Here is a 25,795-nt window from a genome sequence, read left to right on the forward strand (position 1 = left end):
GTTAAAATTAAAATACAGAAGAGAACCACCAAGTTGGGAATTGGCAGCCTCGTGTTGTGCGTTGAGGAAAGGGCATGGAAAAGGAGGCGCTAGGCAAGTGCATGGAGGTCACAGGCTTTCCGTGGCTCATCTTGGTAGAGTTGGAAGGGACCCCCAAGGGTCATCCAGCCCAGCCCCCTTGTAAGGCAGGGATCTTTTGCTAGCCGGCATCCCACCCCCCGCAGTAAGGCGGCCCGGCGCCTCTACCAGGTGGTGGTTTGGCTTGCTCCCGCATAAGCATGGGTAGAGTTGCAGGCCCTCACAGCTTGGGTGGGAGGGGGCCCGCTTCTGGGTGGGTGGGACTCAGGACAAGAGCCCTTCTTCACTGTTATTTATTAAACTTGTATACCTGAGGAGGGGTTGGAGGGGGGTGTATGGGGGTGGGGGGCCGCTTCTGGTCTCTGGCTGGGGGGAGGTGGGACTCGGGACAGGAGCCTTTCTCCATTGTTATTTATTAAACCACATAACACCGGTCTTGAAAGACCCACACTGGTTCCCAGTACATTTCCGAGCACAATTCAAAGTGTTGGTGCTGACCTTTAAAGCCCTAAACGGCCTCGGCCCAGTATACCTGAAGGAGCGTCTCCACCCCCATCTTTCAGCCTGGACACTGAGGTCCAGTGCTGAGGGCCTTCTGGCAGTTCCCTCGCTGTGAGAAGCCAAGTTACAGGGAACCAGGCAGAGGGCATTCTCGGTAGTGGCACCCGCCTTGTGGAACACCCTCCCACCAGATGTCAAAGAGATAAACAACTAACAGAGTTTTAGAAGACATCTGAAGGTAGCCCTGTTGAGGGAAGCTTTTAATGTTTAATAGACTGTTGTATTTTGATATTCTTTTGGAAGCCGCCCAGAATGGCTGGGGAAACCCAGCCAAATTGGCAGGGTATAATTGATAAATAATAATTAATAATAATAATAATAATTATTATTATTATTATTAAACTTGTATACCTGGGGTGTAGGAGGGTAGGGGGTATAGGGAATGGGGGTATAGAGGCATGGGGTAGGGGTTGGAGGGGGTGGGGTGTGTGGGGTGGTGATGGACCACTTCTGGTCTTTAGCTGACTGGCTGGGACTACAGAGTGAAGCCTTTCTACATTTACTTATTTATTTAATTTGTATACCGCCCCTCGGTTCAAAGATCTTGAGGTGGTCCACAAAGCAGAGAACAAAACCCCAAATACAGAAGGGAACCATCAAGTTGGGAATTGGCAGCCTCATGTTGTGCGTTGAGGAAAGGGCATGGAAAAGGAGGCGCTAGGCAAGTGCATGGAGAACACAGGCTTTCTGTGGCTCCTCCTTAGGGTAGCGTATAATAGTAGAGTTGGAAGGGACCCCAAGGGTCATCCAGCCCAACCCTCTTGTAAGGCAGGGATCTTTTGTCCAATGAATCCGCCACCCTGAGATTAAGAGCCCCATGCTCTACTGACTGCTCTATGGAGGGGTTATGTACTAACTTTAGGATTAGCCTCTGAATAATGGTTGCTGGGGAGTGTTGTTATATTCATATTATTGTTGTTGTTGTTATCATTCTGTTGATTTATACCCTGCCTTTTGCCTTGACAGGGACACAAAGCAGCTTATGAATAAAATAAGAACAGCAAAATACATTGGGGGGGGGAATGATTAACAAACAATTAAACATTAATAGAATTAAAACTGTATGTGTATTAAAAACAGATAATAATAAAAACGGCATAGCATGAGCCCTCTCATTAAAAGCGGTCAGTTCCTCAAAGCCTGCTGGAATATGAAGATCTTCACTTGCCAGCAGAAGGGCACCAATCCTGCCTATCTCTGGGATTTTAAGCTGTGCTTATCTAGGAGTAAGCCTCATTACATGCAGCATAGGATTGCAGTGTCAGTGTACCGAAAACGCAACATAACAGACTAATGTATTCATAGAATCATAGAATCATAGAGTTGGAAGAGACCACAAGGGCCATTGAGTCCAACCCCCTGCCAAGCAGGAAACACCATCAGAGCACTCCTGACATATGGTTGTCAAGCCTCTGCTTAAAGACCTCCAAAGAAGGAGACTCCACCACACTCCTTGGCAGCAAATTCCACTGTCGAACAGCTCTTACTGTCAGGAAGTTCTTCCTAATGTTTAGGTGGAATCTTCTTTCTTGTAGTTTGGATCCATTGCTCCGTGTCCGCTTCTCTGGAGCAGCAGAAAACAACCTTTCTCCCTCCTCTATGTGACATCCTTTTATATATTTGAACATGGCTATCATATCACTCCTTAACCTCCTCTTCTCCAGGCTAAACATGCTAAGCTCCCTTAGCCGTTCCTCATAAGGCATCGTTTCCAGGCCTTTGACCATTTTGGTTGCCCTCCTCTGGACACGTTCCAGTTTGTCAGTGTCCTTCTTGAATTGTGGTGCCCAGAACTGGACACAGTACTCCAGGTGAGGTCTGACCAGAGCAGAATACAGTGGCACTATTACTTCCCTTGATCTAGATGCTATACTCCTATTGATGAGGCCCAGAATTGCATTGGCTTTTTTAGCTGCCGCGTCACACTGTTGGCTCATGTCAAGTTTGTGGTCAACCAAGACTCCTAGATCCTTTTCACATGTACTGCTCTCAAGCCAGGTGTCACCCATCTTGTATTTGTGCCTCTCATTTTTTTTGCCCAAGTGCAAAGGTACATTACGTGTAATAAACCAGGGTGATATTTTGTGAGGTTTTACATGAGATTCCTGAGATGCTCATTTAAGGATGGTGACGTATAACTGAAGACACCCATATAAGTATTCTCTTGAGAGATTTACTGCAAAGTAACACATTCCTCAAGACACGAGGAACAACTTTCTGGTAGTATTAGCAGTTTGACAGTGGAAAGGATAGCTTTGGAATGTTGTAGACACTTTTTCGGTGAGACTGATAAGTATTGGCATGAGGGATGCTGTAGCTGTGGATTTTCTGCACTGACGGGGTTGGGCTAGGTTGCCTTTGAGGTCCCTTAAAGGTAAAGGTAAAGGGACCCCTGATCATTAGGTCCAGTCGTGACCGACTCTGGGATTGCGGTGCTCATCTCGCTTTATTGGCCGAGGGAGCCGGCGTACAGCTTCTGGATCAAGTGACCAGCATGACTAAGCCGCTTCTGGCGAACCAGAGCAGCACACGGAAACGCCGTTTACCTTCCTGCTGGAGCAGTACCTATTTAACTACTTGCACTTTGATGTGCTTTCGAACTGCTAGGTTGGCAGGAGCAGGGACTGAGCAACGGGAGCTCACCCCGTTGCGGGGATTCGAACCGCCGACCTTCTGATCGGCAAGTCCTAGGCTCTGTGGTTTAACCCACAGCACCACCCCCATCCCCATTGAGCCCCTTTGAGGTCAATTGACCTGCATTGAGGTCCCTTACATTTCTATAACTAGTTGAAATCATGCACAGTTGTCACAAGACTTCCAACGGGCTTAAACATGTGAGAGACATTGTAGGCGTTAAATTGCAACTTGTTGAGCATTGTAACCGATACCATTTATGAAAGCAAATCCTGAATTGAGCATTAAAAATATATATTATGTCTTTGCTGGCGATAATATGTCCCATTTAAAGGCTTTTTCTTTTAACATTGCACTGTTTTCCTTTGAAGATGCACCCTGTGCTGAAAGCCTTTGTTTGTGGCTCCATCAGTGGGACCTGCTCTACCCTGCTATTCCAGCCTCTAGACCTGCTAAAAACCCGCCTGCAGACCCTACAGCCATCTGTCAATGGGTAAGCATTTGATATTTCAAGAAGAGACGCTTACGCCCTTGGTGTTAGAGGTTTGGAATAGAGACAGAATGAGAACAGAAGAGGGTGAAAAGTGTTTGGCAAATGAAGTAGGAAAGGTCTTCCAAAAGGTGTTGCAAGACCATGAGGGGAAAGAGCATATTTCAGCCTCAGTTTTTAATCTAATAAATGCATTTATATGGTGGTCTCAGTCAGTAGATAGCCAGGATGATTAATAATTAGCAATTATGATTATGGGCTGTGGCTTTGCAATCACCCTGGCTTACAATGAGGTTTCCAAACTTAAAAAATCATCCCGATTGTATGTCTGAGCCAGTCATGTTTTGAGTGACTGATCTAGCTAGAACTATCTTAAAAAACATGGATCATTTTTACTGGAAGCCCCAAAAAGCCATTCCCAATGAAACAGCAAGTACTCTAGATACCATGAACTTAAATGTAAGCACATGCCAAAGTAATGTATTGGCCTTTTCACGTGTTGTTTCCATAAACTAATATGTTAGTGGTAAATAGAGAAGAATGGCAGGATTCAAGCCTCTTTGTGTATTAAATGGACATCGAATAACTTGTTCAGAGAAGCAGGAATGGCTTGGTATACCTGCTCATCTCTGGAGGGCTTTGGCCAATGTGCTTCCTATCAACAGACTTGTGATTATGTGTGCCTGTTTTTAACCTCTGATTGGGTTTTCCTTGCAGATCAGGCCGTGTTGGCATGGTAGCTCTGTTCTTTAAGGTGGTTCGCACAGAAAGTATACTGGGGCTGTGGAAGGGTGTTTCTCCGGTAAGTTGCCTAAATAAAACAGTGTTTTTCTTTTCTTTTGGATTCGTTGGAGTTAACCTCATTTGTCTCCTTGTGAGATGAACACCCTATTAACATAAATAAATGAACGTGACTAACTTAGTTCCATTAATCTCCATGGTTCTGCTCTGAGTAGGTCTAAGATTGTAGAAAATGTAGCCTCGTGTTTATGGTGTCTTGAATTGTGAGCCGGCCATGTAGCTTGAAAAGAAATGCCGCATTTTCCGCCCCATAAGACGCACCTAGTTTTTAGAGGAGGAAAGGGGGAAAGCCCCGGTTTTTTTGAGGATCAGCACAAAGTTGCGCAGCTTCTTTTGCAAAGGGGAAAAGCCCCCTTTTTTGAGGATCAGCTCAAAGTTGTTGAGCTTACTTTGCAAAGGAAAAAAATCCTGTTTTTATGGGGTTCAACTCACAGTTTTGCAGCTTCTTTAGGAAAGGAAAGGGAGCCGTTTCTACAGTTTCCAGGCAGATAAACTAATCAGCCAGTCACATGTCGCTGGGGAAACAAACAGCCTCCGTCTGCAGCACATTCAACAATGGAGGCCTGGGCAAGGAGGCGGGGCCGGAAAGGGAGCCAGCGATCGACCACACATTCGCTCCATAAGACGCACAGACATTTCCCTTTACTTTTTAGGAGGAAAAAGTGCATCTTATGGAGTGAAAAATACGGTAAATATGCAATAGAATTTCCGTTGTGGTCTTACCACTAAATATTTTCTCTCTCCCCACTGTTGCCCTTTCATCTCTTCACAGTCCTTTGCAAGATGTATCCCAGGAGTAGGGATTTACTTCAGCACCTTATATATGATAAAGCAGCATTTTCTGCTGGATCGTTCTCCTACAGCCCTGGAGTCTGTTTTGCTGGGTGGAACCTCGCGTACTGTAGCTGTGGTTTGCATGTTGCCTATCACTGTAGTGAAAACACGGTATGAGGTGAGTTTTGTAACCTTTTTTTAAAAAATAAATAAATGGCTGTACTAGTCCCTCAACCGGTCCGTATAGGTCAGTTGCTGCCCTTCAACTATACAGCCCGAGGACACTTTCGTTGTTAGGTGTTAAATTTCACTTTTGTGTTTGGTTTGCAGTGTGGAAGGTACGGCTATGAAAGCATTTATGGAGCCCTGAGGAGCATCTATCGGTCAGAAAGTGTCCAGGGCTTGTTTAGCGGTCTGACTGCAACACTCCTGCGTGATGCCCCCTTTTCTGGCATTTACTTGATGTTCTACACACAAACCAAAGAGATAGCACCATATGGTAAGGGTGGTTGTAATGTTGTCCTCACAGCTTCCTGTTCCCGGAATTTAAATTGCAGGGTTTAGATAAGGTACATCAGGCTTTTCCAACAGGATCAGGATGAGCCATTGAAGTATTTAGTCACCTGCTTGACCAGAGAATGAGCTGCATGACTGAATGGTGGGTTGACAGGCCACATTTCAATATTTGTAGCAATGTTATTTTGCTTGGAGAATATTTGCTATGCACCAGTCATTGTTGGTGTACATAACTGCAGATTGCTACACTCGAGAGAGTTGGCAGAGTTTTGGAGACGTGTCATCTTCTTGTCACCTGATAATTGGTGAAGAATATTTCTATGCACGATTGTTTCTGTGACTGAAATTTCGTCGTGGTGGATGCTGCTTCTAAAACACTCCTTTTAAACATAGTCCTTTGCCTATAGTCTATTCTGTGCCTGGTCTCTTTGCAACCCTGTCTTAAGCATGTTTACTTAAAAGAAAAATAAGTCTGTTGCATAATAGAATTGCCGCCTTACTCTGCAGGGGGAAAACACCATGATGTAATCTGCTGAGTAATCTGTTTAGTCAGCTACCTAGCTGTGCCAGATTAGCACTGAACACTGTAAGGTCCAGGAAGTTACAGCAGAGCACATTTCTGAGTCAGCAATGGGATGATGCCACAATGAAGTTGAATGCCATTGAAGCTGGCTTGGCAGACACCTTTTACTTTATTTACTTGTATGTCTTAATAGGACTGTGACAAACGCTCAACACTGGTTAGTACTTGTTCGAAATGTCAGAGCCAGTTTGAAAGCATGCTGCAGGGAAATCAAACTAGAAAGCCATAAGGACGGAGCTACATTTAATGAACAGGATTATGTTAGGTTCATTTATTTCAGTGGGTTTGCTTTGAGTAAAAACTTGCTCAGAATAGGGCAAGGCACATGGCAAGGTTTGGGAGGAATAGGCAAATTTGGGTAAGGGGACTGGCTAGTTTTGGGATAATTTTAAAGATAGGACAAGGAAGATGGAGCAAGCAGCTCTGTATATAAAATGAAGCTAGATTTAAGTGGGGGAACAGGCAAATGTGACAAGTTGCTTAAGGAAGCTGAAATCTCCTTTTATCCAAGTACCTTTTAGGTGGAATAAGTGGCTGTTACTGAGGTTTTAAGATGATTAAGAAAGATTTGGCATAAGACTTTGTGACCCTTCTTTTCTCCTGCGGAAAGCTAATTGTGAAATGGTTTTTTCCTCGCCTCGTTCTTTTCCAGACCAAGTGGACCCAGCACTCTCACCTTTAGTGAACTTTGGCTGCGGGACTGTTGCAGGGATTCTGGCATCGCTGGCAACTCAGCCTGCTGACGTCATCAAAACCCACGTGCAGGTGTCATCCGACAAACACCTCCGGATGCGCCAAGCCATTGCCTTCATCTTCAGGGTAAGGTTGAGTTTGCTCATTAACTAATCACATTTTTATACTGTTATTTTTTTCTAAGGCTTTGCAGCTATGTTTGAGGCAAGAGTAGACTGGCGTCATCGGCTGTTCTTATTTTTATCTGTAAGCCTCCTTGAGTCCCTTTTAGGGGGAAAAGGCAAAATAATAACAGATTCTCAGAAACACAGTTTGAGCTTGGATAAGACTTTGGCCTCACAGCTTGTTCTTATCTGTAGCCCCAAAAAACTGCTAGTGAGTGTTCAGTGATGTGAGCAACTCTCTTCCCAGAAAGGTGCACTATACCACTATATCTGACCATTGGACCTAGAGCTCAGTATCGTTTATGTACTGAAACTGGGAACTTCTACATGCAAACCCTGTTCACACATTGTGACCCATTCTCTAGGCTTGCTATCTCCTCACTCTCCCCTCCAAAACTATACTGAATTTTACAAATTCAGTATAGAATCACTGCACATCAACCTTTTGGACTTAGCATATGTTGTTCTGACTTTACAACTTTGTTTTGGTGTTGCAAAATTGTGAGAGTGTTGTTTTGTGTATGCATAGACCTTCCCTGACATCTTCCTACATGTAGAGAGATTGCCCACTGCAGTACAGTTGTACCTTGGAAACTAAACGTCTTGGCACTCGTACGTTTTGCCTCCCGAATGCCGCAAACCTGGAAATTGGTGTTGCGGTTTGCGAATGTTCTTTGGAACCCGAACATCCGGCACGGCTTCTGATTGGCCGCAGGAGCTTCCTACAGCCAATCAGAAGCCGCGCCTTGGTTTCTGAACGTTTCGGAAGTCGAATGGACTTCCGGAATGGATTCCGTTTGACTTCCGAAGTACGACTGTACCAGGTCTGAAAGAGTACTTTGGCTCTTAAACTGGCAGAGCGTACTTTGATGACATATATAATTTCATGAATAGCTAAATTATAGGATCTGGATGTGCTACTTTCAGGGTTTTTTATCACTCTTGGCTTGCTTTCAGACTGAAGCAATTCTGGGCTAGCTCTGCTCTGGGAACAAATGGTTGTAAACCATATCTTTGTCCTTTGGACACACAATTAAAAGGGAGAAAGATAACACAACCCTTCCCGAGAAATTTATTTAGTTTAGAAATATTTCATTAAGCTAAGGTATCACCGAATGATGCACTTGTTCTGCTCTTCACCAAACTAGATCTTCTATGGTTCTAGATGCACAAGTATATCCTTTTGAATAAATCCTAGCGTCGTTCAAAGAGTAGCTGTTGAACAGTTTTCTTTTGTTAGGTTTCTATGCTGATCAGCTGGACCGATACAAAATGTTTTCGTCTTCGCAAGTGAGAGAATCTGTCAAGTTCCTTCATCAGCATTTGTGCCTAAGCATGGTTGTGTCCATAAGGCAAATGCTTGCCCCTTTTTTGTAAGCATTTGGTATATATTTTGCTATCTGCAACATGAGAATACCTTACTTGGGACTCTGAAGTTATGGTACAGACACACTGCTATCTAGGTTAAGGGAACAAGAGCAAGGCATAGGGTTGGCTCAAAAGACTATCTGCTTAATGAATGCACACATGAATTTCCTTCCTTCTCACCTGCCTGGCTAGGGTCATAATTATATTGACCATTTTGGCTTCTTCCTGCTGCTTTTGTGGGGTGAGTGGAGGCCATAGAATCATAGAGTTGGAAGAGACCACAAGGGCCATCGAGTCCAACCCCCTATTAAGTCCTATTAAGACATACAAGTCCTGTTGCAACAGTCGTTTGAATAAAGACCAGGCCTATTGGCTAATGTTTTGCTCCTAATAATAATAATAATAATAATAATAATAATATTGACCATTCTTAACCCTGACGAAAATGTACACAACTCCATTTCAGAAACCTGGATTTCCTTTAAACACACTTCTGAAACAGTTTGAGCACCCCCAGATTCCTTTCATCCAGCTTTAGTAAGAAACCCAGAGAAAGGAATGTGGAGCGTTGTTAACACCTAGTACCATGTGATAATTTTCATTATGTGATCCTTGCTTAGCTAATGCTAAACCCGTAGGTAACAGAGGGAGTGTCTCATTATTATTATTTTTATGATTTTATGATTTTCAATTTTATATATTTCAATAATTTTATAATCATTTTGACATTTCAAAACTTGACTTCCTTCCCCCTCTTTCTGAGCCAGTATGGTGTAGTGGTTAAGAGCGGTAGTCTCGTTATCTGGGGAACCGGGTTCGCTTCCCCGCTCCTCCACATGCAGCTGCTGGGTGACCTTGGGCCAGTCACACTTCTCTGAAGTCTCTCAGCCCCACTCACCTCACAAAGTGTTTGTTGTGGGGAAAGGAGAATGTTAGCCGCTTTGAGACTCCTTAAAAGGGAGTGAAAGGCGGGATATCAAATCCAAACTCTTCTTCTTCTTCTCTTTCTGCGGTTCCTTAAACTTATTTTTAATATTTTCTGCATATCCAAATTACATGTAACTTAATTTACTCATTTATTCATCTACGCACTTTAAATATATACTCTTATAAAACTGCAGGTTATTACAGTAATCCTGCCAATGTTCCTATCTCTTTACAATTTATTTGTAAATATTCTCTAAACCATTTCCATTCTTTTATAAAACCGTTATCTGGATTTCTTATTTTATCGGTAAGTTTTCCCATTTCTGCGTATTCCATAAGTTTTTGTATCCATTCTCCTTTTGCTGGGACCACTTCTTCTTTCCATTTTTGGGCAAGTAACATTCTTGCCGCTGTAGTCAGATACATTAATAAATTTCTATACAGTTTAGGTAGTTCTGTCCCTATAATTCCCAAAAGGAAAGCTTCTGGGGTTTTTTACAAAGAAGGAGCGTCTCTAGACAGAATAAAAACCTGATGCAGAAGCAGATAGGAGAAATGATAGCAGCTGTGACAGCTTTGACCATTCATTCAGGTTTGGGGGTTTTTTCTTAGAAAATCCTTTAACCACCCTAACCTTTAATTTCTAACTGAAAATCAAACTTGGTGAACATTTGCTGCAGCATTAATGTGCCTTGCTGAAGGGTTTGCATGCTTAAGAGTAACAACAACATTTGCTTCTTTCTCCTCCGACAGGATTATGGATTAATAGGCTTTTTCCGAGGTGCCGTCCCAAGAGCTTTGCGACGAACACTGATGGCGGCCATGGCGTGGACTGTCTATGAACAGATGATGTCTAAAATGGGCTTAAAATCCTGAGTGAGTTCTGCCAAAGAACAAAGCGGCCTAATCCAGTTCTTCCACTCGCTGCCGTTGCTTTGTGAAACTGGTGATCTGATCCATATGGGAGGTGACTTGCACCTGTTTATGGGGTAACGCTGCCCAAGCCTGTGGACCAGGCTTTTATAAGTGAGACAGAGAGGAGCCAAATATTGCTTTGGTCATGATGGGAAGAGCATTCCAGGGAGACTTTGCCATACCTGACATACGAGTGCACTTCTTGGTGTCAGGTGCATGTGTCAGACGTGCTGCTAAGGCCCACCTTATTCAGAAGAACCCTTTTCCAGAAGTCCTCTTCGGCCTGAGCCACTTCCAAAGAGAACACAGGAAAGACTCTCAAAAAAGCGGTGTTGGGGTGGCTGAACCTAGCACCCCGAACCGGTGACTCCTAAATTGTGTGCTGACTCTCCTGCCTGCTCTCCTCTTGAGTAATGCGTTCTGCTTGTACGCCCAACAAAAACAGGGTAAAGAGGAGAGGCGACAGGAAGCGTGTCTGTTTCAGTGTGTCTGGTGCAGTTGGTAAGAAAGAACAAACAGTGCCATTGCCGGAAAGCAACAGTGGGACGCAGAAATTTAGCATTCCTTATAATAAGGGCAGGGAGCCTGTAGCCTTCCAGCTGTTTGTTGGACTACAAATCCCATCATCCCTATTACCAGAAAAAACAAACCTGATTATTTATTACCAGTGTGGGCTGAGGCTGATGGGAGTTGATAGTACTAATGGAAGGATACAAGTTCCCCCTCCTTGCCTTGTGGAATTGCTTTAGTGTGCCAAACCCTGTAGTCAGTGAGTTTAAATGGTTGCCATTAAGCACTCCTGCGTCTCTTCAGTCTTCCTCTGTGTGCACGAAACAGTGGAAGAACAAATCTACTTAAGGCACAACTCAGATGCTGGGACAAATCCCTCTTAAGCTATCTGTTTAAATGTTGCTGTTAGTCCAGCTGCCTTCGGCAAGGGAGACTGTCCTATCTTGCTGTTATTTAGCTTTCTCCTAGCGGAGTATTGCCTGACTTTCCCCCTTCTTTGCACTCCTTGCTCCAGCGATCAGCATCGGAGGCCATGCCGCAGTTGTCTTTTGTGTGAATAAATTAGAGTGGGTGAAAAGCAAACTGGGGACAGAATGGCATTTAAAATATATTTGTGTTGTCATATGCCTGTACTTTCCATGTTCATAAGAAACCTGGTCCAAAGATCTGTGGCCTTGGAAGCATGTTGAAAGGACTTGGTGATCTCTTTGGCCTCTGAAAGGACTGTGTTTGACTTTGGAGTGCTTGGAGAAACTTGTTTTGGCCATTTATTATTGGAAGCACTGAATTTTTAAATTGCTGATTAAAAAGAAAAAGACAAAAGCTTGCAAGCATAATTTTCTTTCCAACTTAGATTCTTCTAGTTTAGTTTTGGTGGTTCCAATACTTCAACAGTTAAAAGTTTGACAGTTATAATGCCCTAAACAGATTAGTAGTAAACCTGTGAATCACCTGCGAGGCTGAGTAATTTTAATTGGGCTTAAGGCTGACTTTCAAAGACTCATCTGGCCTTCAGCAATGTGCATGGATAAGTCAAAGCTCTAGCAGTCAGAAAATGTATGTACCAGATGTGAAAAATCAAGTGAGTCTTCACAACTAAATATCTCATCAAGGTCTCATGGACTTGAGTTCCAGAACAAAATTATTTATTTTATTCATTTCAACAATATATAAATTGTCTAAATACAATAATCTGCATGTGGTATACAACAGTACAGAAAAGGTATAAATCCATTAAAACTATAAAAATAAAACTACAGTATAAAATCAAACTATAAAAATCAAACTTATGTTAAAATTCGAATCCTAGACGTTCCCTCTCTTTTGCTTCTGCTGTGTCTGTTTTTGGCTATCCATGCAAAACATGAATGAGGCTATATTGCTGTAATGGCTCTCTACGTTGCTGAAATGAGTCATTGATTTTGCCAGTTCATGTGCACCACCCGGTTCATGTGGTTCAATCTTATTTTAAGTGGTGAGAAAATCTGCCTGTGGTTGTCTCATAGATGAAACAATGGATAGCTCAGTTGGTTAAGAGTGTGGTGCTGATAACGCCAAGGTTGCAGGTTGGATCTCCGTATGGGACAGCTGCATATTTTTGCATTGCAAGTTGGACTAGATGATTCTCAGGGTCCCCTCCAACGCTACATTTCTGCAATTCTAGGACTTCTATAGCGTTTTTACATCAAAACAGCCCTAGTGTAATCAAGAGACTCGTGGTGGTTGCCTTTGCAGGTTCTACCTGTGCTTTATGTGTTCATAAATTGCTTAAGTGCCAACCACACATTTGAAATGGGGTTTAATAGATTGTTGTAGAACTGGGTGATCATGGAGCCGAATTGGGTAAAGAAAGCTTCAAACACAGACTGCACTGCAGCTGATGGTTGCTAGCATACTGTTGAGGAAACAGTGCTTGCGTGATGGTAATGATGTATTCAGCTCTTTTCATCCCTGGCATTAAGAGCTTCATGCCATATCCTCCGACATTTCTCCAATGAATATAGGGGCCTCCTACGGAAAAGTGGGACATTCTGGGATCAAATTAAAAATCCCAACAGAACAGAACAAGGCAGGCTGGACGCCTTATCTCGACTTAAGTATAGAAGCAGAGGCGGCACGTAATACTAGTTTTGAGGATCTGAGCAAACAGTTTGCAATTAGGGAAAAGTAGGATGAAGTTTTTCAAATGTAAATAAAGTGGAAGTATACAAAAATAATCATTATTTTCCATCTTACTAGGTTTTGTTTCATTTCAAAAAAACAAGTTTATTATTTTTTATATGTTGAAGTCGATATATATGGGGGCAACAAAATGTTTTTAAGTCCTTAGGGCTTCTAAAGGTCTTAATCCAGCTATGCTCTGCCTAGGGGCAGCTGCTGAACAAGCTGTCTTATCTGTCTTATCAGAAGGAAGTTGGGTGGAGATGCTTTTTGCTTATCAGCCCCAAACAGCCGCAGACCGCAGGAGAGGCTATAGCAACAAACAGTCAAATCAGCACCTTGCACCTAATGGAATATCCTGTGTTTTTGAGGGGAAGATTGGGGCAAGTGGAGAATACCTGTGGCTATATCTTGAAAGCAATTTGCCGCACCCCAAAGAATGGTGAGCACTTTAGTTTACCCCTCACAGAGTTAAATTTCCCAGCAACCCTTAAGAAACCACAGTACCCAGATTTGGGGGGGGTGTGTGTGTGTTTTGAATGTGCTTTAAAGATGCAGCCTGTGTTGTGTGTCCTTTTTGAGTGGCAAACTGTAGTACACATCCTCGTTCCTTACACAGCAGAACTGTTGCAGTTAGCAGACTGCCTCAGCATTTATTTTCACATACCTTTATATGCTGATTTGCGTAAGCTTCTTTTGGAGCAGGGGTCAGCAACCTTTTTCAGCCGTGGGCCGGTCCACCGTCCCTCAGACCATGTGGTGGGCCGGACTGTATTTTTTTTTGGGGGGGGGGGAATGAACAAATTCCTATGCCCCACAAATATAATAAAAGCACACATTCTACTCATGTAAAAACTCCAGGCAGGCCCCACAAATAACCCAGAGATGCATCTTAAATAAGAGGGCACATTCTACTCATGTAAAAACACGCTGATTCCCGGACTGTCTGTGGGCCGGATTTAGAAGGTTGCGTTCAGCCCCCGGGCGTTAGGTTGCCTACCCCTGTTTTGGAGAGTCGTTATTTCTCTGAGCAAGGCTGTTTAAGGCCTTTTTGCTCATTACAGACACAGAAAAGGCTGGAAATGTTTGCCCCTTGCTGATGTTGTATGCACAACAACAATGCAAAATTTTGACCGTTTCTGGTCTGCTTCTTAACTTTGTACAGACAGAGCAATCCTAGCTATAGGAAACTGGCATAATTTACACAGGTTTAAGGTGCCCCTATTCTAAACTCCGTTCAGGAGTCTCTGGGAAAAGCTACCATTGGCTGGCGAGTGTGACATGATCAAAGAATCACCGGATTGTAGAGTTGGAAGGGACCTTGAGGGGCATCTAGTCGAACCCCCTGCAGTGCAGGAATCGTGCCCACAGCAGTTCCTTCTGGTTAACAGCCAGACAAACTGACCCACAGCACTGACTCAGGGGCGCCGACTTATAAAAAATATTGGGGGGGGCCCATACCGGGGTCCTGCCGCTGGTTTGCTCGGGTAGCCGGGAGAACGCAGTTCGAGGTGGCGGTGTTGGGGAGAGACCCTCGCTCAGGGCGCCACGAGACTTGGCGGCCGGCGGCCTATCTGGGGGGTTTTGGAGCGTATTTCGGCGGAGCGATTGGGGAGGAGGGGGCTTGTTGCCGGATTCTTCAGCTGGGCCGGAGATCCGCTGCTGGGGGGTCCCTGGGCCGAGTTGTGAGCACGGCCTGCTGAAGGGAGATCCAGCCGATTGCGCAACGGGGACGGCCGGGGCTCTCCGGCTAGGGCGCGCAGCTGGCTGACTGGCTGGCTGGCGAGGGAGCAGGTGGGGAGGAGGCGGGGTCCAGGTTCAAGCCGCCACCCCTCCACCCATGAAACTCACAGGGGCTGCACAAGCACCCCCCCACCCATGAAACTCACAGGGGCTGCCTCCCACCACCCTAAAAAGAATCCTGGGAACCGCAGTTTGTTAGGATTCTGGGAATTGTAGCTCCCGAGAGGGGTAAACTACAGTTCCCAGAATTAATTTCAGGCTAGCCTACACCACAAGCCGGCGGGGGTGGGTGGGGGTTAGAGAGAGAAAAATGTAGGCTGATAGTACCTTGAGCTCCTTGGAAGAAAGGCAGACTATCGCCACCACGAGTAAAATCTGAACAAGAGCAGTGAGAATTTCGGAGCAATATTTGTGAAAAGTCCATTCTTAACACTGTTCTCTCGCTTGTTGCTTTTCCCATGAGGAAGGGCAAAAGAGCCCGAGAAGCTTCTCGGCGAACCACTTTGAAAGGATGTGTCGCGGCTCCGGCGTAACCGACTGTGGTGAGGGAAAGGCTCTTTGCCCATGCTCAGAGGCACTCTGGCCTTTAGCCAGACCTTTCCTTTCCAGGACGGAGCCACCCCGCCTTCTGCCGTGGAGCAGATACAACAGAGCAGCAAGCGAGGGCTTTTTCTCTTGGGCACCAACGTGGCCAAACAGCAGCAGCAGCAGAAGCAAAACCTTTTCTGGGGCGGGAAAACGCGGCGAGACGAAACACGCTTGGCTGTGGACGCGGCGGCGGCTGCCGGCTTAGCTCTGTCTCCCTGCCTGGGCATCTCCCCGTCCTCCGCGCCACTTACTCCCGAGTAGACATGCTTCGGCGGGGCTCTGCGGGAAGCCTCCTCCCTCCTCTGCCTCCAGCTCGGCCCCGCTCCCTTCCAGCCTGGATTAAGCAGCCGCTTGCTCCCGCCCCCGGATGCTCTCCGGCTAAATCTCCGCGGTGCCGAGGGCCCCAAATAAATCCCGGGGAGGGAGGCCGGCCCTGTAATCCGATTTCCGGCAGGGCGCGAGGGGGCCAGGCCTGGGCAGAGGGCTGACTTCCCCGCCGCCCTTGATTCCGCTGCACAGACGAGCCGGGGGCAGCAGCCGGAGCTGCAGGCTCCGAGGAGGAGCCGCCTCTCGTGCGCTAGGCGGTGGCGCTCTGCTGGAGGGGCGCCCGAGAACACTATCATGATTCACACCACTCTATAACTAATAATTTTCTTAAATTATTGGGGGGGCAGAGCCCCCCCAAATGAATTTTTGAGGGGGCTCGGGCCCCCTCAGGCCCCATGGAGTCGGCGCCTATGCACTGACTCGTGTTTTGAGGACTGGGCCCTGGGTCACATGACCCAGTGTAAATCTCTCCTTGCCTGTTCTGCCCACGGCCACCACTTTTTGGACTTTGCTGGTGCAAGTTACGGTGGTGTGCGTTCTGCTAGCTGAGCCCTGGCTGAACCCAGGTGATGGACTTTTGCTGGTGTAGCCCAGCACACCTGAGAAAGCCCAAGATCTACTGGATCCAAACACGTTTTTCCCGTTGGATCTTGGGTTTGGATCTTGTAAGACAGTAACTAACATGAATTCTGGCACCCGCTTTGTTCATAGCATGTGCTGAAGGGATGAGAAACATTCACCTTGTATACCTGCGGAAGAATCAGGTGGTCGGGAAGATTGCAGTCCTAAATGCAGGAGTGAATGGAGCCTGTTTCTGCTTTAGGATTGGGCCACATCACTCTGAAGTTACCAGGGTCGGACTTAGGTTTGACGAGGCCCTAAGCGACTGAAGGTAATGGGGCCCTTTATATGTCCAGCTGTCCTTTGTCAACAACAAATTGTCGCTGTTTTTTGTTTTGAGTATATGCTATATGGTAATTTATGGACCAAATAGGTATCTAAAGCCATTTGCACATGTTGCCATTCAACCAGTGCATGCAGAATGTAGGCACCCTATATATAGAAATGAGCAAACCTGTGATATTTTAGGGAGCAGGCTAGCAGGCGATGCCCATTGCTTACATCACAGGAGCCTACACAACACAAAACACTGTTGCTGTATGTAGGTTTTATTTTTTTGTTTTTTATCTTATATTTTGGAAATGTACATCCAGGTGTTTTTTCCTTTAATTTTTTGGGGGCCCCCAAGAGAATGGGGCCCTAAGCTATAGCTTGTTTAGCTTATTTGTAAATCCGGCACTGGAAGTTGCACACACTTGTTTGGGAATAAGCCTTACCAAATGAATGATCGACACAGAATAGGACCCACACATGGCTGCATGGGGATTGGATGAGTGATGGAGCTTCTCAGTAGTCAGGATTAAGCTACACAGGTTCACTGACTGCTGGACTGAGTGTATTTCAATGCATACCTATTCAGACGTATGCCCTTTAAAAATATTTATATTTTACTGCAGATATTCCAATTAAAGTGATATTTTTTTTAAAAAAAAGGGAAACAAAATGCTTTAAAAATACAAAAACCTTCCACTAAAATTCCTCACATACCTGTCAAATACAAATGTATGTAAGTGAAATTATTATTCTAACAGATATACATTTATTTATTTTTATAAATGCTTTCCAAATGTCATTATATTTGCCCACACACAATCTATGACTTCAATACAACTTGCTTCCTGTAGGATTGTAGTCTTATCTGCCTACCAAAAAACGCCAGCTCCTTTTATTCAAGGCTGTTCCTTAAATGAGGTGGAAGAAGGAAGAAGCAATGGTAAATACTGGGAAGGCGAACAAGTGGCCTCTGTTGCCACTCACAGGCTACTACTGGTACTCCACGTGATTCAGTGCTGTTGCTAAACTATAGAGATACAAAATATGCAAGGGGGTCTTGCAACAAAACGTTTCTCATGGATGCTGCTGCTCAGGGGTTGCCCTCTTCCAGGATACTCCATTCCGCTCCCCGCCCAAGTCAGCATTCTGTGGCCACTGAGCATGCTCAGTCCTCACTGGATTGTTTAGACTCCCCTACAATTTTTCTTTTTTTGTCCTTCTGCAAACTTTGGGATCCCCTTGGGCCTGGTGAGTCTATATACTCTCGAGTTTTAATAAAATAAAATTTCAAAGTTGACTTAATTTAAAAAATAATTTAACATTTAATTTTAATTTAAAATTAATTAAATTTAAAATTAAATTAAATTCAAATTTAATTATAATCCCCCTTCATTCATGCCCCGCCTCTTCTTCCTCCAGCGCGCAAGTGGGGCGTGGATTTGACTGCACAAAAGCTTCGGAGGGTGAATAGCTGCGTGGCTCAGCGACGCCTCGCGCCCTCTTCCGCTTTCCCCGCACATGGCGGCGCTCCAACAGAGCCCCGGAAGTGAGAGGCGGCGCCGCGTGCGTCGCCGAACTCTTCCCTCCAGGCGCGTCCCGCTTCCCCCCGCCCCTGCGCCGAGTCCCTGACGTCACCACACCTTTCCCGGCGGAAGCGCCTCGCGATTGGCGGGCCGGCCGACTATATATAGGCGTCACGAGGCGCCGCGGCCTTCTTTCTCTCCGACCCCAGGGAGGCCTCCATACGGCGTTGTAGCCGCGTGAGTTGGCGCGGCGAAGCGGGCGGGGAATTGGGGGGGGGGGGAGCGAAAAGGCGTCTTCGGAGGAGGAAGAGGGAGCCGGGGCGGCAGCTTGGGGGGAGAAGACGGGGCTGGTCCCCCTTCCGCTGGTGGGCCCTTCGCTCGAGGCCTCACAGCTGCAGCGGAATAACCCGGCCTTGGGGGCGCCCTGAGAGGCCCCGAGCGCAACGCGTGCTGAGGTTTTAACCCAGATCAGGAATATATACATTGCTATCACTGGATTTCCGTACCGCCCTTCATCCGCAGAGCGCTTTGCAATCTATCTATCTATAATAGCACAAATGTATATATATATGTGTGTGTGTGTGTATATATATATATATATATATATACACACACACACACACGCACACACATATATATCACAAATATATATGTGATATATATCACATATATAACACACAAATTCGTTGCAAGCAAGAGCAATAACACACCCAAACACTGTTTAAATGGCCCTGGACGGTTCAGTTAGCCAAAAGTCATGGAGAATAGCAGTGGCGTAGCGTGGGGGGTGCAGGAGGGGGCCGGCTGCACCGGGCGCAACATCTGGGGGTTAGGGTTAGGGGGCGCAAATTACTTGCCTTGCCCCGGGTGCTGACAACCCACGCTACGCCACTGGAGAATAGGGATAATTTTTCCTTGGTGCCTAAAGGTAATGGATGCTGGCAATCGCTCCTTGCTTCACCTCTAGCTGAAGCAATTCTGAATCCTGACGTCGTTACATAGTTAATTTGATGTTCCTTGCCATTCCTCCCCCCCCCCCCTTTGACAAGGACTCAAGGCAGATTACAGATAAAATAGGGACATAGATGTGGGGGGCGATCGTTAGAAAGGACAACACATTAGGTGTATATACATGATATTGAAAAGGACGGTGAAAACAGTGCTGCACCAGCCTTTTCATTGCAGTCAGTTTCCAAAAGCCTGTAAGGTCTCTCTAAAGACTGCAAGGAGAGAGCCGGTTTTAAGTTCTCTAGGAAGGGAGTTCCAGAGTCTGGGAATAACATCATCTGTACAATGTAAATAAAACAGAGAAAATGTTAATTTGCCTCAAAATATCTGCTTCCATTTTTTTTTAAAGAGCTCCCAGATGAGTAGTCTTCTTTGGCCTTTCTAAGAAATATTACTCCATTGCAAGCATTGAGTGGTTTTCCCTGATTTGGAGACCATAGTCGCTTCTATATGGTTGTGTATATTTTGAGCTTGGCAGCAGAATCGTGGGCTTTTGTTGCTTAATAGCCTCCCAGGAAGGTTGAAACGCTTTAGAAACATATAAAGAAAACATAATTTTGATACCGATTTAAACTTAATAGTAATTAATTTTATATAATAGGCTTAGCATAAAGGTTGCAATTTTTCATTTTGAATCGCTGCAGTTTGTTGTAAGGTGCCCTATTTATTTAAAGCACTTTTATGATCTTCCAGCCGAAAAAGGTTCCCAGAGCAGGTTGCATAAAACCAATGATAGGATCACCCAAGTTTGCATGCTTCCAAGTTGTTTAAATGACCAGCATAAATGGAAACTGCTGAGAAGAGAAGCCCAACAAAGCTGATGCAGGGATCCTATTTCCAATCTCTGCCTCTGCTGCAGCCTAATGGCTGCTTTTAGATGACAGTTTTAGGCCAGACATGTGATGAGGTTGCCTCTTCAATTGCCACTATATAAGATCTTATATAAGATCTTTTCCCCGCCCACCTAGCAGTTTGACATCACGTCAAAGTGCAAGTAGATAAATAGGTACCGCTCTGGCGGGAAGGTAAACTGTGTTTCCGTGTGCTGCTCTGGTGGCTTAGTCATGCTGGCCACATGACCCAGAAGCTGTCTGCGGACAAATGCTGGCTCCCTCGGCCAATAGAGCGAGATGAGCGCCGCAATCCCAGTCGTTCACGACAGGACCTAACGGTCAGGGGTACCTTTACCTTTAACATCTTTCTTAAATCACAAAGTTACTGTAAATCACATGCAGAACCCAAGGTTTTTTTATCATTCTTGTATTGAAGAGGACTTTACAATCATATATTTGCCTCTGCAGTGACAGTAGTTCACTATTGCTCTTATTTTATAGATTGGCATGGAGACCTGACAGTGATGTTCCTATCCCATACTAATATAAGCCGATTCTGTTTTAGGTTTCCTGTCGTTGCTTTAAAAGGAAACTTCACAATGTCCGGAGGTCTTGATGTTCTGCAGATGAAGGAGGAAGATGTCCTCAAATTCCTTGCTGCAGGAACCCACTTGGGAGGCACCAATCTTGACTTTCAGATGGAACAGTACATTTATAAAAGAAAAAGTGATGGTAAGAATCTTGTAGAATGTCAGGGTGATTTTTTTTAATAGTCTGTTGTTTGTGGCGATGCTAGACTCAGCAGTGGCTTATGAGTGCAAAGTAGCATTGGATTTTACATTTTCCTGTTCAGTTATTTATATATTCAGTCTATATACTACTGCTTAGTGCTTTTCACTTCCTTTAGTCCTATTCCTTGCCAAGAATGCACATGCTGAACTTGCCTATTCAAATAAGTGAATTGCTTTTGTCAATTGTTCTATGTCTAAGCCACGGCTGGGAATTTCTGGCCCTCCAAATGTTATTAGGCTACAACTACCACCATCCCTGTTTATTAGCCATTTTTGCTAGGGCTGATGGGAGGACTCTTTTAACAATATGTGGAAGGGGTCACAGGTTCCCTGTTCCTTGCCCTGGCCTATCTTGCAGTACTCTAGGAGTAAACTGACATCTAGGGGTTCTTTACATTTCAGGACAGGTTTTTTGTACTTTGTTTTACTTTTTTGTGTTCTGATGTTTATCATGGAGACATGTCACAAAGAATAGCTTTGGTGGCGTGAGTAAGATTTGATATATTTCAGGCAGCTTGATCTGCATGTTTGGTTTTAGCTGCACGCTATTAAAGCTCAGAGGTGAGGTCAGTTTCTGGCCTATGAACTCTTGAGTGTCGGAAGTGTGCTACAGTAAACTCTGGCAGGATTTTCGCTAACGCCAGGAGAGCCATGCTCTATGACTGGAGTTTGATAGTAGTCACTGCCACAGCCATGCTAAGCTTGATAAAGTGAAGGGACATGTTTAATAATACTTTGTAAACGTGCACCTCTGCATTTACTATTGAGGCACTATGAGTGGGAAGGGAAGCACCCCCTTCTGCAAAATTGTCCTCTGAAGTGTAACCACAGCAAAACAGTAAATGTAGGAACCCTCATGCCACTTGCACATTCCTTTGAATCGTCACTTCCTAGATGAAGGCAAACCAGAGGATGAAATCAGTACATCCCCATGTCTTTTTGGAGCCATTTTTCATTCTCATGCACTCGTATCATTTTAACAAGGGGGAAAGACAAGCGCAAACAACTGCAGTCGGGAAGCCAGATTCAATAGAAGTGCGTCCAGTTGCCAGTTTCTGTTATTTAAAACACCATTGCGTTTTATGTAGGTATTTACATCATCAATCTGAAGAGAACGTGGGAAAAGCTGCTTTTGGCAGCTCGTGCCATTGTTGCCATCGAGAACCCGGCTGATGTGAGCGTTATCTCCTCCAGGAATACTGGACAGGTATGGGAGTATGTCTAGGAATGCGAATAGTGTGATGGGGTTGGCTTTAGTATTTTTGCAAATGTGTCAGCACTTGTCTCCAAATAACCACGCAAGCCAGGTTTCTGTTGAAAATGCAGCATAAATTGTAGAAGAAATTCAACTATTTCAACCTTTCTTATTATCTCCCCACTGTAGCGTGCCGTTCTGAAATTTGCTGCTGCAACTGGAGCTACACCAATTGCTGGCCGTTTCACTCCTGGCACTTTCACCAATCAGATCCAGGCTGCCTTCCGTGAGCCCCGCCTCTTGGTAGTCACTGATCCAAGAGCTGACCATCAGCCACTGACTGAAGCATCATATGTAAACATCCCTACCATTGCCTTGTGCAATACCGATTCTCCCCTGCGCTATGTGGATATTGCAATTCCATGCAACAACAAGGTAGTGTATACTCTTTATGTCTATCCATGGTTTTCTTTTAAAGGCATTTTCTGGGTGTGATTTTCAAAGTTTGCAGTCAAAGCTTACTGCTGTGTTTTGATAGAAGGCAGCAACTAGTTTTGGAGGGGGAAAACGGGTTGTGTGCACATTGTTAGAGCTCAGAGCTGAGGTCAGTTTCTGGCCAATGAACTCCTGAGTGTAGGAACTGTGCTACATCAATCTTGGCAGGATTTTTCGCTAACGCCACAAGGACTTTCACGGTCCAATGAGTGGAGTTTGATAGTGATTCTTGCCACACCTTTATGAGAAATGATACAGGTAGTTGAGGGACGTACCTACCTTATTTTTAATGTATTTTACCCCATTGTTCTGCTTTTGAATTTGCTGAGCAGTCTTGCCAAAACTTGATTGCCTGTGGCTTTTTAATAAAATACGTTTTTTGCCAATTTACCCTATAATTTTCTGAATTATTATTATTTTGAGAATCTTGGTCCTAATGGATAAATATCTAATCTGTGCTCCAGGGGGCTCATTCAGTTGGCCTGATGTGGTGGATGTTGGCTCGTGAGGTCTTGCGTATGCGTGGTACTATTTCCCGTGAGCACCCGTGGGAGGTCATGCCTGATCTCTACTTCTACCGGGATCCTGAAGAGGTAAGCTCGGATTGGCACACAGTATTGTGTTGGGATTTTAGGACGAGGAAGGGAAAGGAGAGCATAGCCTTGGCAAAGCAGCATGACCCGTACCCTGTCCGCTCAGTCCCTACCCAGAGGTTCACAGTATGAGGAGGCACTTCTGGAGCAAAATGTTTCTTTAACGTTTACACTATGTGTGATTGACACTTGATGGTTTCACTAGTGGGGCACCAAAGTTAGTCACATACATAAACTCTCTTTAGAGGAACCTTTCAACAGCTCTATTGAACCAAGTCTTTGGTAGACCTTTTCCAGCTAGAATGGCTATCAGTGTTCTAAACAGCAATACCCACTCAGCCCCTTCTGGGATTTAATTTCCTCTGATGGGATCAAAGCTGGGTTGCCCTGCCTAGCCATTCCCACTCAGATGCTTCAAACCCCAGTTGCTCACACTCACAGCCCGACTTGACAGGGAGAGTCAAATACCTATCTGCTAGGTCCCTGTCTAACCTGCAGACAATCCGTGTCTGCCCTCTCTGACAGGTGCATGGCCCGGTTGATTAGGGCATGGTGCTTGATAATGCCAAGGTTGCAGGTTTGATCCCTGTACGGGAGAGCTGCATATTACTGCATTGCAGGGAGTTGGATAAGCCTCAGGGTCCCTTCCCACTCTGTAGTTCTATTGTGACTCTTAAAGCTCTGCATCTAACTGCTTTCTCCTGATTGGTTCTGGGTCTCTCCAGCTCTCATTGGTTGCCAGGTCACCAGGAGGCAGGCCCATAGCTTGTCCATCGCAGAATATATCTGTAACATTAGCTTGCGTTAATCTCTCTCTCAGATTGAAAAGGAGGAGCAGGCTGCAGCTGAGAAGGCGGTTACAAAGGAGGAATTCCAAGGCGAATGGACTGCGCCTGCACCCGAATTCACTGCTCCTCCGCAGCCTGAGGTGGCTGATTGGTCTGAAGGAGTGCAAGTGCCGTCTGTGCCAATACAGACAACATTCCCAGCTGGTAAGTATCTTGAAAGATGAAACTACATCTCTTGATGACAGCGAACTGTAAAGTTATTTGGCACTTGCATCAGTGGTGTTTCCATCTTCTCCAACAGAGGTTTCTCTGATAAAATCTCAAGATTTATTAGTTCTCAAACATGACAAGGGAGGGTTGGGGGTGTTTGCTTGAGTTTAACATTTCTGATGGTGGTTTTACGTATGTTTTTTCCCCAGAGGACTGGAGTGCACAGCCTGCCACTGAAGACTGGTCTGCAGCCCCTACTGCTCAGGCAACTGAGTGGGTAGGGACTGCCACGGAATGGTCTTAATACATCTACAGGAATTCATGAGTACAGTGAAAAATAAAGATCTTTCTTAATACAAGGCTTTGCTTGCTTTTCTGATATGTAGTTTTGTCCTGGTGTGCTCTGAGATCCATGAGCTCATATATATAAAAAATAGGCATCGTGCACATGCACAATCAAGTCACCCACAATGTTACAGAATCTTATGCTCTGACATTTGATAAATTTTAGAAGTTTATGCATCAAAGATGTTTTATAGTGATTGTGTATTTTACAGGGCATGTTTGAATAATTTTGGTCACATCCATGCTATGATGCCTTACAGTGTTTTACACAGGGCAGGGCCCACTGTGGCAGCTGATAAATTTTATCAGCTAGCGGTCATGTTTTTGAATTAAGTAGACTATTGGGCCAGCACATTAACTTTGAGCAGTATGTAATTTCTGAAAAGACACAGCAAAGTGCTTTTTAACCCATTTCTCCTCTGTGTGAATAGCATTGGGGGCTTTTTTAAAGCTGAAGCTGGTTTGTAGCACAAAACGAAATAAAAAGATTCCTTTCGTTTCGACAAGTACGGCAGACCAACACCTACCTGTAACATGTTTCACAAAAGTTTTAAGGTCATAGCCACTCAGAAAAAAGGACAATACCTTTACTAGGTCAACCAAAATGTTACAAAATAGTGTGTAAGCTTTCCTGTACTTCAGAAATCTTCACCCGCCTGTATGTTAAATATGGGGAGAAAAATGTAGCTGGTGTGCCTTTGCTGAAAGTCTTAAGAATTTGTGTAGGAGCAGTTAGCAGATAAGCAAAGGAAACCTTTTCAGATACTGTAGGTTTCCAATAGCACCATGGTCTTATGGGAAGGAGCACTCTAGAGACCAATAAAGACAATGCTGCTCAGAGATCAGTCTGACCTTAAGCAGGGTCCGTCTGGAAAGTGGGATGGCTCCTGCCACTGGAGAGGAGGCAAGAAGCTGGGACCCTGCCTGATCCATACTAGATAAGGCCTTTATTAGGCTTTCTCTTGACTTTTTGACAAGTAATGGTATCTAGAGATTCAGGCAGGGTTGGTCTGGCTAGACCAGTGTTTCCCAACCGGTGTTCCGCGGCACACTAGTGTGCCGCGAGACGTTGCCTGGTGTGCCGTGGGAGGGAGGCGGCGAGGGGCGGCGAGGAGAGGCCGCCCAGCGCGGGGCTCTCGCCGTTTGCCTGCCTGGCTGCCTGCGTGGCGCTGACGTCACGGGGCTGTAACGTGCCCCACATAGGCACACGCGGGGCGGCGAGCGAGCTCCCACATCCCATCGCCGCTCGCTTCGGCCGGCCTACTGGGCTGTCGCAGGCGGAAGGCCT

The 25,795-nt window shown here is 45.2% G+C and overlaps 3 protein-coding genes across 5 annotated transcripts in view; 2 read left to right on the forward strand and 1 right to left on the reverse strand.

The window, feature by feature from the left end:
* SLC25A38 (solute carrier family 25 member 38) overlaps positions 1–11,836 on the forward strand; it is a 13,641-nt gene extending 1,805 nt beyond the window's left edge. For all 3 annotated transcript variants that reach the window (XM_081164903.1, XM_081164902.1, XM_081164904.1), the window contains exons 2-7: positions 3,645–3,766; positions 4,481–4,565; positions 5,337–5,516; positions 5,669–5,837; positions 7,090–7,256; positions 10,343–11,836. In XM_081164903.1, coding sequence (XP_081021029.1) covers positions 3,645–3,766; positions 4,481–4,565; positions 5,337–5,516; positions 5,669–5,837; positions 7,090–7,256; positions 10,343–10,465 — 846 coding nt within the window. In that variant the 3' untranslated portion in view covers positions 10,466–11,836. The remainder of the gene's footprint in view (positions 1–3,644; positions 3,767–4,480; positions 4,566–5,336; positions 5,517–5,668; positions 5,838–7,089; positions 7,257–10,342) is intronic.
* A 6,495-nt stretch (positions 11,837–18,331) lies between these two features.
* RPSA (ribosomal protein SA) lies at positions 18,332–24,521 on the forward strand. The gene is made up of 7 exons (XM_081164907.1): positions 18,332–18,486; positions 20,656–20,822; positions 21,970–22,088; positions 22,266–22,511; positions 23,036–23,164; positions 23,985–24,156; positions 24,372–24,521. Exons 2-7 carry the CDS (start codon positions 20,690–20,692, stop codon positions 24,464–24,466), a joined length of 894 nt encoding a protein of 297 aa, XP_081021033.1. The 5' UTR covers positions 18,332–18,486; positions 20,656–20,689; the 3' UTR covers positions 24,467–24,521.
* Positions 24,522–25,076: 555 nt separating this feature from the next.
* TMC2 (transmembrane channel like 2) overlaps positions 25,077–25,795 on the reverse strand; it is a gene marked incomplete at its 5' end in the record, with an annotated part of 54,156 nt that continues 53,437 nt past the window's right edge. Inside the window, one exon of the mRNA XM_081163367.1 lies at positions 25,077–25,517. The remainder of the gene's footprint in view (positions 25,518–25,795) is intronic.

Source organism: Podarcis bocagei, assembly GCF_964188305.1.
Source record: "Podarcis bocagei genome assembly, chromosome: 12".
NCBI classification, from domain to species: domain Eukaryota; kingdom Metazoa; phylum Chordata; class Lepidosauria; order Squamata; family Lacertidae; genus Podarcis; species Podarcis bocagei.

Coding starts and splice junctions, on each gene's coding strand:
- RPSA (XM_081164907.1), top strand. CDS start 20,690: ATGTCCGGAGGTCTTGATGTTCTGCAGATGAAGGAGGAAGATGTCCTC. Junction 20,823..21,969: donor TTATAAAAGAAAAAGTGATG/GTAAGAATCTTG, acceptor CGTTTTATGTAG/GTATTTACATCATCAATCTG. Junction 22,512..23,035: donor CAATTCCATGCAACAACAAG/GTAGTGTATACT, acceptor TCTGTGCTCCAG/GGGGCTCATTCAGTTGGCCT.